Source organism: Triturus cristatus, chromosome 4_1 (genome assembly GCF_964204655.1).
Source record: "Triturus cristatus chromosome 4_1, aTriCri1.1, whole genome shotgun sequence".
Classification (NCBI taxonomy): Eukaryota; Metazoa; Chordata; class Amphibia; order Caudata; family Salamandridae; genus Triturus; species Triturus cristatus.
The window spans coordinates 608,089,843-608,102,916 of record NC_140585.1 but is presented as its reverse complement, the minus strand read 5'-3'; the positions used below and the strand labels follow the sequence as shown (position 1 = coordinate 608,102,916).

Below are 13,074 nucleotides of genomic sequence, written 5' to 3'. Positions count from 1 at the left end.
CGGGCACCGCGCCTCGGACTCTGCATCTCACCAGTTTAGGCCGATGCTGTCAACCAGCGCTGTCCACCGGTAGCAGGATCCGATGAGTGCGGACGCCTCCCAGATACAACGGCCTTTAGTGCGCACACCAGAAACAGCGAAGGCCGCACATCGTCGCCCTAGAGCCCACCCCCCTTCCGCAGTCTCCAACTTCAAACGGCTCCGGCAGTATCGATCAGAGTCCAAACCACACCGGAGACGGCTCAGAACAGGCAGTGGCTCGAGGCGCTTCCTTAGCCTCGGAGCTTACGGGCAAACTGATGTTTTTGACGGATGTAAGCGGGGAATTAGCCGGTGGCCGGCCAGAGATCTACCCCAGGGCGACCATCCTGGTAGTCGGCTAGCCACGCCCCCAATCCCTTTAATTTTATGCCAATCAGGTTCTTTGCAATTTTAGAACCAGAGTTGCTAAGAAAGCAAGAAAAGAAAGAGGAAGTCTTCCAGGGAGAGCCCACCGTTGTGGATATCCTACACTGTCTATTGGTGGACTGTGTGTTGACCATGTGCATCATGGGAGAGATAGTTTTATGTCTTGTTAGTTGAAGCTTCTGTAAAGGGAATAAAAAAGTTTGAGCATAATCCTTGCCTCCGGTCCTAACATAGAATTTAGAGAATTTTTAGAGGATGACAAATAGAGGTTCTCTGCTTAGTGCAGTTTAAAGAATACCAGTTCGGAGAGATTAATATTGCTGTTTTCCTTGCTGCAGTAGCTGCTTTGGATATTCAGTCAATCCTATATTGCCCTTCAGGACATTTAATTTTTACAAAAATTTCCATTTTACAAAATGTACTTCGAAGATACTCACAGTAATAACATTTCTCACTTCACTCACCAATCTCAAACTTAGTCCTCCCACAACTCATCCTGGTGGCTGTATGTGCCCGTGGGTCTGCTGGAGATTAGGAGTGGGTGGAATTTGCGTAGTCGATCTACGCAAAGCTCCGCGAAACCGTAAAAAATCTCCGCAAGCACGCAGAAATTCCGTGAACATGCGGAATTGCTTGTTCGCAATGCTTTTTTCCTGTTCGCGAACGCTGTTTGCGTGCTCGGGGGGAAATATCTTGCGAACACGCATTTTGAGAAGGCGAACAAGCAAAAAATTCCGTGGAACGACGAATTTTGGGCAATTCCGCGTTCTCCGCGGAACGCGAAATTACCCAAATTCCGCAAGCGGAACGGAATTTAACGCCCAGGTCTACTGGAGATGTAGACGTATGTAACTCTTAGGTCTATCCATGGATGATTAAATATGTGCAATTGGGTTAGATAAAATTAACATTTTACCTGCACCAATTCAGTGCACTCTATTAAGTTGTCTGCTATTACTATTATGAATCTAGACGTTTAATACAAAAAATGTAATACTGAACATGCATATTGAACTCGTCATTGACATACTGAAAATAATTCTGATTCAGCCAATTACCCTGTTGTCTGTCTTATTTTCCATCTGCAGATGAAAATGAACTGTCGAAGATTTTCTGCAAAGCGTCTCACAGACTTTTAGATTTGGAGTCCTTCCTAGAGGCTGCAAAGCATCATTCTCTGCCTTACCTTGGAGTGTGCACCCCATTAGGTCATCTGCTAGGATTTATGAATGAAAAGGAACATGGCAACTATGGTGCGTTGATTATTTTAATTTAAGTTTCTAGTTTGGTACTTCAGAAACGATGTAATTTCAGAATTGCGAACTGATCTAACACTATATGGTAACAGTAAGTCCCCCATTGGCATCCAAGTGTTTCTAATTTAGTATGAGTATCAGTTATTAAGATTAATCAGCCCTTTTCCCATATTTTTTAAATAACTCATTTTTCTTTGCGAAAATATATTTCGGAAATCACCCGCCCCATTAATTCCAAATATCTAATCTGGAGATGAATGTACTGCTCAAGTGCACATGTTTCTTCTAACGTCAAGAAGTCTGGCTAAACAAGTTAATTATGCTAGTTTGTTTGAGAATGTAAGAGAGGTGTGGGTGTCCTGAGCTGTTTTTATTCTAGCAATGCATCTTCTCCTGGTATTTTTAGCTCAAGCACACCAGGATGCACAAGCTGCCTAGTTGCAAAAGACAGATGCTTACAGAACGCCCATTGTGTTCCATAGGTTGGTTTTATTGTCACTCTCATTTGCTAACTTCTAATTCAATGTTTTGTCTTGTCCCAGCTTGTCCATCTTATGTTTGGCCGTCCCCTGGAGCAAACCCTCTTTACCATCTCTCTGACTGGCTGACTCACTTTTAGGGACCTTTTTTTCTTTTTGGTTACGCACTCCATGAGAGTGCATGTGTTTTTCAGCTCTCTCCTCTCTTCCATATGCTCCCCCCAAATGCCCACCCAGACTCCATGTTTCTCTCTTGTGTACTTCTCTCCCACCCTAGCGCTTTGTTATTCTTTCTTGTGTACTTTCTCCTTCTGCCCCCTCACGTTCATTGTTGTTATCACCCTTGCCTGCTTTTCTCCGATCCCTAAGTTGCTTCTCTCAATATCTTGCATGATCTACTTTTCTCTCCTCAGCTCTTTGTTCTTTTGCCCCTCAGCACCCTGGTGCTCTATGTTCTTCTCTTCATTTCCATGTTTCCTTTTTCCCACCTGCGGTCCTTTAAAAAAAAAAAAAAAGCACTCCTTTATTTTCTTTTCCATTGACCGAGTCAAGTGCCATCCACCATCTAGGATTGGTTGATAAAAAACGAGATCTATTGACTTTGCCAATGCTTTTTTTAAAAACTTTAGCTCAGAAAATACAGCTATGTTGGGCTGCATCAATGGTTTCTTTTAAGAAAAAGATAGTTTTTCCAGTTGTGCACATCGCTCCTCTAAAGGAACTACAGGACACACATTCCTTTGTGCAGGTGAAGCTGGTTTCCCCCACTTTTTAGGAAACCAAACCACGCTGCATGAGTCTGCTACTATACAGTGGATGGTAAGGGGAAAACAGCTCCGTTTTTATAACCTGTTTTTCTTTTTCTTACTTCTTGTCCGATCTGCTGTCTGTTTGCAAACAAAAGAACATTATTTGTTTCTTTGTTGCAAAGCAGAAGATTTAATATCGGTACAAACATCCAGGAAGCTTATGTTTTTATGTACAGTTCTATCACCATACATTTCAGCAAAATCATTCTAGCCTCAGATTTTCTGTCTGGGTAAGGATTAATTTTTCTCTACTCATGACCTTAGACTTGCCTGTACTCTGTGATGCCATAAGTAGATTCAAAATTATGTTTTTTCAGAATAAAGAATATTCATTATTAACCCTTATTGTAGTTGAAACAAGGTTTATTCAGACAATTTGGATTCAGCGAATTGTGAGAAAATGCCTTTTTTGTGCATGGACAGCCGCATTTTTGGTGGATTAATGCTGCTGGTATTTGAACTCTGCACACTGGAGTATTGCTGTCCAGTTCTCAATGTATGTGATATGACCACTAAAACATGATTAAATTGTCTAATCCTCAATTGGCATATCTAACTTTCCACTAAGGCCATATTGAAGGAAAATACAACAATGGCATAGAAAATAAAATGCCATCTGTGGACGGTAGCACCCATTGTGTCATTCGGGGGTGACCCACTTGTGGGACACCCCCGCGCCGCACGGCCACCAGCTGCTGTGTGTGCCCCCTCGCCTTGCCCTCTGCCTCGCTGCCTGCCTCGCTGCCGGCTGACGCCGCTGGCGTCTGTTTTTGCTTGTTTTGTCTAGCATTTGTGCTTGTTTGAACTGCATTTTCCTCCCGTGTTAGCAGCTTTTGTCTGACTTTTGTGCCTGTATTTTTTCTAGTCAGTTTCTGCATTTTCCTCCCGTGTTAGCAGCTTTTGTCTGACTTTTGTGCTTGTTTTGTCTAGCATTTGTGCTTGTTTGAACTGCATTTTCCTCCCGTGTTAGCAGCTTTTGTCTGACTTTTGTGCCTGTATTTTTTTCTAGTCAGTTTCAGCCCTTTGCGTTCTCCTGCCTGTCTGCCCGCCTACCTCGCCGCCCTCCGCCTTCCCTCCCCGCTCCCCGCTTCCCGCCACCACCGCTGACCACGCCCCTTTTTCCTTTCTGTTCACTCCCCGCTCCCGCCTCCCAGCTGCCCCGCCCACCCGCGCACTTGGCCTTATATGGCGACCGTGCGACGCAGGTGAGTGTGACCCACTTGTGGGACACCCCCGCGCCGCACGGCCACCAGCTGCTGTGTGTGCCCCCTCGCCTTGCCCTCTGCCTCGCTGGCGTCTGTTTTTGCTTGTTTTGTCTAGCATTTGTGCTTGTTTGAACTGCATTTTCCTCCCGTGTTAGCAGCTTTTGTCTGACTTTTGTGCCTGTATTTTTTCTAGTCAGTTTCTGCATTTTCCTCCCGTGTTAGCAGCTTTTGTCTGACTTTTGTGCTTGTTTTGTCTAGCATTTGTGCTTGTTTGAACTGCATTTTCCTCCCGTGTTAGCAGCTTTTGTCTGACTTTTGTGCCTGTATTTTTTTCTAGTCAGTTTCAGCCCTTTGCGTTCTCCTGCCTGTCTGCCCGCCTACCTCGCCGCCCTCCGCCTTCCCTCCCCGCTCCCCGCTTCCCGCCACCACCGCTGACCACGCCCCTTTTTCCTTTCTGTTCCCTCCCCGCTCCCGCCTCCCAGCTGCCCCGCCCACCCGCGCACTTGGCCTTATATGGCGACCGTGCGACGCAGGTGAGTGTGACCCACTTGTGGGACACCCCCGCGCCGCACGGCCACCAGCTGCTGTGTGTGCCCCCTCGCCTTGCCCTCTGCCTCGCTGCCTGCCTCGCTGCCGGCTGACGCCGCTGGCGTCTGTTTTTGCTTGTTTTGTCTAGCATTTGTGCTTGTTTGAACTGCATTTTCCTCCCGTGTTAGCAGCTTTTGACTGACTTTTGTGCCTGTATTTTTTCTAGTCAGTTTCTGCATTTTCCTCCCGTGTTAGCAGCTTTTGTCTGACTTTTGTGCTTGTTTTGTCTAGCATTTGTGCTTGTTTGAACTGCATTTTCCTCCCGTGTTAGCAGCTTTTGTCTGACTTTTGTGCCTGTATTTTTTTCTAGTCAGTTTCAGCCCTTTGCGTTCTCCTGCCTGTCTGCCCGCCTACCTCGCCGCCCTCCGCCTTCCCTCCCCGCTCCCCGCTTCCCGCCACCACCGCTGACCACGCCCCTTTTTCCTTTCTGTTCCCTCCCCGCTCCCGCCTCCCAGCTGCCCCGCCCACCCGCGCACTTCGCCTTATATGGCGACCGTGCGAACGCGCAGCGGTCACGCGCAGCGGGCGCGCCGATTGTGCGCCGAAGGCGCGCCAAAGTAAGCCCGTCTGCGCCCGTCCGCGACCGGACCGCGCCCAGCGCCAGGACCCCTGGCCAACGAAGATCCCGACCGACCCGCCTGACGTACTCCGCCGCCACCCTCACCGCACTCAACACCGGCCGACTCCCAGAATGCCATCAAGCCACTCCACGACGTACCCACGGACCTTTCAGCTGCCACGCCTGCAAGTTCACCTGCATCCGGACCAGCCTCGCACCAGCACCCACCAAGTCGAACACCAGCAGCACCCACCTCAAGTGCATCCTGCTCAACACCCGCTCCGTCCACAGACACGCCATCGAACTCTGGAACCTTCTAGACGCCACAGCCCCTGACGTCGCCTTCCTCACGGAGACCTGGATGAACGCCTCTTCAGCTCCCGACATCGCTATCGCTATCCCAGAGGGCTACAAGGTCGTCCGGAGGGACCGAAACGCCAACCAGATGGGAGGAGGCATCGCCATCGTCCACAGGAGCACCATCCGTCTCACGACCAGCACCGACAACACCCTGACCAGCGCCGAACACCTGCATTTCCAGATCCACACCAACCCGAACACCACCCTCAGAGGCACCCTGATCTACCGACCCCCTGGACCACGCACACTATTCAGCGAGGACATCGCCGACTTCGTCAGCCCGCATGCCCTCCCCTCCGCCGACTACATCCTCCTGGGAGACCTCAACTTCCATCTGGAGAACAACAACGACCGCAACACCAGCACCCTGCTCGACAACCTCGCCAACCTGGGACTCAAGCAACTGGTGTCCACCCCCACCCACCTCGCCGGACACACACTCGACGCAGTCTTCTCATCCAGCACAGACATAGACTTCAGCCACGCCACAGAGCTTCAATGGACGGACCACAGCTGCGTCCACTTCACCTTCAAGAGAACGACGACCCACCAACACCAGCAACAGGCAGCCCGCAGAAGCTGGAACAAGATCACAGCAGACCAGCTCGCCACCTCCCTGAACCAGCACCCTCCTGCCAGCTCAGCGAACCCCAGCCAAGCCGCCGACAACCTCACGAAGTGGATCAGCAACTGCGCGGACGAACTCGCCCCACTGAGGACCCCGCCTAGCAGACCCGGCAGCAAGAAGGCCCCATGGTTCACCGACGAACTCAAGAGCTCCAAGAAGAACTGCCGAGCCCTCGAGAAAGTCTGGAGAAGGGAACCGACACCAGACAACAGGACCTCCTTCAAACTTGCCACCCGGAAACACCACCAGCTGATCCGCGCCGCCAAGAAAACAGCATTCAAAGACCGGTTGGACAACAACGCACACAACTGCAAGGAACTCTTCAACATCGTGAAAGAGCTTTCCAACCCCAGCGCAGGAAACAACGACATCACCCCATCGCAAGACCTCTGCAACTCCCTCGCTTCATACTTCCACAACAAGATCGCGGACATACATAACAGCTTCAACAACCAACCAACGCACACCATGACCGAACAACCACCCCCCACCACCACCCTCCACGCCTGGACCCCGATCAGCACCGAAGACACCATCCGCACGATGAACTCCATCCACTCCGGATCACCGACCGACCCCTGCCCTCACCACGTCTTCAACAAGGCCGACGCTGTCATCGCACCCCACCTGCGAGACATCATCAACACTTCCTTCGACACCACCATCTTCCCTGAGAGCTGGAAACACGCCGAACTCAGCGCCCTACTAAAGAAACCTACAGCGGACCCCACCGACCTCAAGAATTACCGCCCCATCTCGCTCCTCCCGTTTCCAGCCAAAGTCATCGAGAAGACCGTCAACAAGCAGATGGCCGCCTTCCTCGAGACAAACGGATCCCTCGACCCCTCACAGTCCGGCTTCCGAGCCAATCACAGCACCGAGACCGCCCTCATCGCCGCCACCGATGACATCCGAGCCCTGATGGACAATGGAGAAACAGCGGCCCTCATCCTCCTAGACCTCTCTGCGGCATTCGACACGGTCTGCCACCGCACCCTAGTACGGCGCCTCAGCAACATCGGAATCCAGGACAAGGCGCTGGACTGGATCATCTCCTTCCTCGACGGAAGAACACAGAGAGTCCGCCTACCACCGTACAAGTCAGAGGCCTCCGAAGTCACCTGCGGCGTCCCTCAAGGATCATCTCTGAGCCCCACCCTCTTCAACGTCTACATGAGCCCCTCGCGGCCATCGTACGCAAACACAACCTCAGCATAATCTCCTACGCCGACGACACCCAACTGATCCTCTCCCTGACCAACGACCCCGCCGCCGCCAGATCCAACCTGCACGAAGGGATGAAAGAGGTAGCCGAGTGGATGACGACCAGCCGCCTGAAACTGAACTCGGACAAGACGGAGGTCCTCATCCTGGGCTCCTCACCCTCCGCCTGGGACGACTCCTGGTGGCCTCCCGCCCTGGGCACCGCACCCAAACCGACAGACCATGCACGCAACCTGGGCTTCCTCCTGGACTCCTCCCTCTCCATGACCAGGCAAATCAACAACGTCTCCTCGGCGTGCTTCAACATCCTACGCATGCTACGGAAGATCTTCTGGTGGATCCCCACCGAGACCAGGAAGACCGTCACCCAGGCCCTCGTCACCAGCCGACTGGACTACGGCAACGCCCTCTACGCCGGTACCACCGCCAAGCTCCAGAAGAGACTCCAGCGGATCCAGAACGCCTCAGCCAGACTCATCCTCGACATCCCACGAACCAGCCACATCTCCGGACATCTGAGAGACCTTCACTGGCTCCCCGTCAACAAAAGAATCACCTTCCGCCTCCTCACCCACGCACACAAAGCCCTACACGACCAAGGCCCGAGCTACCTCAACAGCCGAGTCAACTTCCACGCTCCCAAACGCCACCTCCGTTCAGCCAACCACGCCCTCGCCGCCGTCCCCCGCATCCGAAGAGCGACTACAGGAGGAAGGTCCTTCTCCTACCTGGCCGCCAAGACCTGGAACTCCCTCCCTACCGACCTGCGCCTGACCCAAGACCACCTCTCCTTCAGGAAGAAGCTGAAGACCTGGCTGTTCGAGCAGTAGCGGCCCCCCCCCTCCCCCCAGCGCCTTGAGACCCTACGGGTATGTAGCGCGCTTTACAAGTGTCACTGATTGATTGATTGATTCGCCAGGCTGACAAGAAAAAAATGGCTTGAGATCTACATTGCTGCATCCTTTAAACCTTAAGTGAGACTGATCAAAATAAACTTTTTGATAGGAGGGAAGTCCCGCTTTTGAATATTAAATAAGTAATCCTTTGTAGCCCATAAAGGATGGTGGCTGTTTTTTAAAAGCAGTAATGCTATCTATCTCTGCCTTCCGTAGTACCGCACAGCTTACGCCAAAATGTTGCTACTCAGCTGGTCATGGACATTCCAGCTAGATCTGCCTCCTCTGCCCTTAAAGATTAGCATTTGTTTCCTGTCAAGAAGAGTATCATTTTAAAGGTTCTGTGCTTTGTACACATAGCCATCAGCAACTCAAGCCTGCTTATTGAGGTCTAAATTCAAACTTTATGTTCCAATCCTTTTTGTGCTGTTTATCTACATTGGAGGTCGCTCTTTCGCTTGCTGTGCACCCAGGCTGTGGAATGAGCTCCATATTGTTCTTAAGTCTAAAACCTGCACCTTCACATTCAAGAAAAAAATAGAAAACTCACCTGTTTTAACTCTTATTTCTTGCAGTCATATTGTCATTTCATCTCTCCGATGGACTTTGTTGCCAACTCCCCTTCTTCTTTTTTTGGTAGTAAGTACCAGGGCACCCATTTTTGCTTTTGTTTTTTTAATATCATGTTCAAGAAATCCCAGAACTCAACAATGTTTGCCTGTTCCGACAGTGACTATCCACCAAAAGCTATTTTCACTATTTTTTTGAAAACATATTTTATTGGTTTAAGGCAAAGAGAGTACAAAGTAAGGCACTGCAAAGACAGAGAATTCAATCAATTACAATAATATCTTATCAAAGGTATGGCTCTGGAGATTACTTATACAAAGTAAGACTCACATCAAATATCATATTGCCGATATATGTCCCTAAAGACTCAAAGTAGAGCATCCTGGTTTGGTCACACCTGGTTCTCATATATGCTATATTCTCACAGGACATCTGAGGGGTCTGTTTCTTTAGTATTCTTGTATCATGCGTAATTAGTCAGGCCGTTGTTAGTTATTCAGTGTAATGAAGATTCAACAGACACAAATTGTTCCACCAGCGTATCCCATTCCAGTGATTTCGGATCTTTCCTTAAATCCCTACTTTCTTCTCTGTGTATCGCCATACCATCAACCCTCCCCCATCCCACCACTTCACTATGCCATATTAACACTGCCGGGGGCTGTGCAGATTTCCATCTCATAGTCATTGATCATTTCGCCAATATAAGTAGCAGGTTAGCAAATCTATACTGCGTCTTTTGAGGCTTGCGTATTTTACCTAGTCCTAATATACCAAATTCTGCTGTGTTATTGCCTATGCCTGGTGTTACCTCATTAAAGAGTTTGTGGACCGTCTCCCAGAATGGTGCCAGCTTTGCACATGCCCATATCATGTGTAGTAGCCCCGCAGGTTGTGTGTGGCATCTGGGACAGACGTCCACCGTATCAGGGAACATTTTGCTCAGCCTATGTGGGGTCAGGTATGCCCTATGTAACAGCATATGTTGGATCAGCTTGAATTTAGGGTTACGTGACACTTTTTTGGGATATACTAATTTCTCCCAATCCATATCCGGTATCTCGTGCCCCAAGTCAGCCAACCATTTTTTTCTCTGAGCTCTCATAGCGGGATTGCTGCTTGCGTTCGAATGCTTCTGTATATCCATCTAGTTAAATGCCAACCATTCTCCATAATGTATGTCATGTATACCAAGTCATGTGTTTGGGGCTCCCTGCTATCTGGTGACCAGACACCTCTCATATACTTACTGATTTTAGCATGTAGCAAGTAGAGCGAGGTCAGAACTCCCTGCGCTCTGACAAGCGTGTTGTGGTCCATAAGCATTTTGTCTGCATACAACATTCCCACTGTAGTCACTCCCTCCTCAGTCCATTTGATCAATTGCTTAGAGGAAATTATCCCAGTCAGTGTAGGGATCGCCATCAGAGGAATATTTGGCGCTTATGGTTGTAGTCTTTTGGTGTAGTGGATAGCTTTCTTCCAGTAAGCCAAAGCTACCTTTAATAGGGGGGGTGCAGTTCGAGGGGGTTTGCTTTTGGGCAATAACAATGTATGCATTGCTCCCTTCTCCCACGTTGTCTGTGACATGCCTATTTCCTGCAAGTGACGACCGGCTATCCAGTAGGACAGCCAGTGCAGCTGACTGGCATAACAGTATGCTGAAAGTCAGGGCCTCCCAGGCCTCCTGTGTCTGTACCAAGGTGTAGTTGTGAGAGCCCTATTGGCCGTCGCCCGCTGTCCCATATTAACTTGATTAGTAGCAGGTTAAATGCTTTGAATATGTGGGTCGGAACTATTACCGGCAGATTAGTGGGGAAAAAAAAAACAGTCTAGGGAGCACAACCATTTTGGATATGGCCACCCTCCCTGCTACCGAGAGCGGTAACGAAATCCAAAAGGAAATTTGAGATCTGAGCGTTTTAATGCCTCGGTTCAAATTACCTTCCAACAAGTCCTGTGGTTGTTTATATATTTGTACACCCAAATATTTAAAAGTAACAGGTGCGACAGCAAATGGCCAGTGTCTGAAGTCAACCGGTTCAGCATATGCACTGTCCTTAAAGTAATAGGCGTTCGATTTGGATTCATTTATAGCCAGGCCAGACAGTATTTGGAATTGCTGAAACACCACAGGAAAGGGGGCGTTGGGGCCCTGGAGATTAAGATAAAGAATGATTTCATCTGCATAAGCAGATATAATATGGGTGGTGGTACCCATCTTGATACCCCTATCTCCTGCAACTGTTCGTATCTTGATGGCGAGTGCTTCTAACGCCAACACAAACAGTAGGGGTGATAATGGTCATCCCTGTCTCGTTCCTCTGGCCACTGGATAAGGCCGGGATATATGAGCACCTGTCCGGGCACGGGCTGTGGGGTCCGTGTATAGTAGACGGATCCATTCTATATATTCCAGTGGAATGCCAAATAAAGAGAGGGCTCGTAGCATGTAATCCCAGTGAAGGGTATCGAAGGCCTTCGACCCTGCTCAAGGGCCGGGCTGCTCTCCCGCCGCCACAGCACCACCTGTGCGTGCTCTCCCCCGCTGCTGCAGCTCTGACTGGGGTTCGAGCCTCCTGTGCCCTGTTCAGCCTGCGGTTTGTGTTTATTTCGTAATTGTTCTTTACTGTTGTATTCCTTTTTTGCCTCTGTTTCCTTTGTGGTTCCCCTCAGCCCCTTCCCCCCCCCCACTCTTGCTTTCTGTGGCCAACTATTCCTGCCACTTCTCCCGCGGCCATGCCCCCTCGCCGCCCCGCTCCCGCCTCCCAGCTGCTCCTCCCTCCCTCCTCACCTCTGATGGCGACCACTGCCCAGACGCGCAGCGGACGCGCCGATTGCGCGCCAAAGGCAAGCCCGTCTGTGCCTGGACCGTGCCCAGCGCCAGAACCCCTGGACCCCAGAGCCGCCACAACACCGGACTGCACTACGACGCCAGCACCCTCCACGCACTCAACCCAGGACGAGAACACACCTGTTACCGGGCCACCCCGAAGCGCACCCAAGGACCCTTCACCTGCCGGAACTGCAGCTTCATCAGCATCCGGCCCACTAAACCATCATCCAGAGAACCCAATCACCTCCGTTGCATCTTCCTCAACACCCGCTCCGCTCGCAGGCACGCCATCGAACTCTGGGACCTCCTCGACTCAACCGCCCCCGATGTCGCCTTCCTGACGGAGACCTGGCTAAACACCACCTCGGCACCAGACATCGCCATAGCCATCCCAGAAGGCTACAAGATCTCCCACAGAGACCACACTAACGGAGTGGGAGGGGGAATCGCCGTCATCCACAAGGACACCCTTAGAGTCTCGACCAACACCGACGACACCCTCACCACCGCCGAGCACATGCACTTCCAGATCCACACCGACCCCAACACCACCCTCAGAGGAACACTCGTCTACAGACCACCCGGACCCAGACCACAGTTCAGCGACACCATCGCCGACCTCGTCAGCACCCACGCCCTCGCCTCCACGGACTACATCCTCCTCGGGGACCTGAACTTCCACCTCGAGAACAACAACAACGCCAACTCCACCGCCCTGATCGAAACCCTCGAACTCAAACAGCTTGTGACTACTCCCACCCACGCCGCTGGACATACGCTGGACCCCATCTTCTCCACAAGTCCCCACGTCTACTTCAACCACACCACCGAACCCCACTGGACCGACCACATATGCGTCCACTTCACCTTTAGGAAACCCACCACTCACCACCGCACCCAACAGATGCCACGCCACTGCTGGGGCAAGGTCACCGAGGACCAACTGACCACCACCCTCGCCTTGAGTCCACCCGCCGACCCCACCGACCCCAACACCGCCGCCATCAGCCTCAAACAGTGGCTCAATGACTGCGCCGACACCCTCGCCCCACTCAGGACACCCGCCGCCAACCACACCAACAAGAAAGCCACATGGTTCACCGAAGACCTCCGGACCTCCAAGCGCTCCTACCGGAAGCTGGAGAAGAGCTGGCTCCACGACCAAACAACAGACAGCTACACAGCCCACAAGATCGCCACCCACAGACACCACCGACTCATCAGGACCGCCAAGAGGACCGCCTTCAAGGACCGCC

At 51.1% G+C, this 13,074-nt stretch overlaps 1 protein-coding gene across 1 annotated transcript in view; it reads left to right on the top strand.

Moving 5' to 3' along the window:
* Nucleotides 1–13,074, top strand: part of METTL25 (methyltransferase like 25) — a 580,957-nt gene that overhangs the window by 117,999 nt on the left and 449,884 nt on the right. Inside the window, exon 2 of the mRNA XM_085652969.1 lies at nucleotides 1,497–1,661. Coding sequence (XP_085509095.1) covers nucleotides 1,497–1,661 — 165 coding nt within the window. The remainder of the gene's footprint in view (nucleotides 1–1,496; nucleotides 1,662–13,074) is intronic.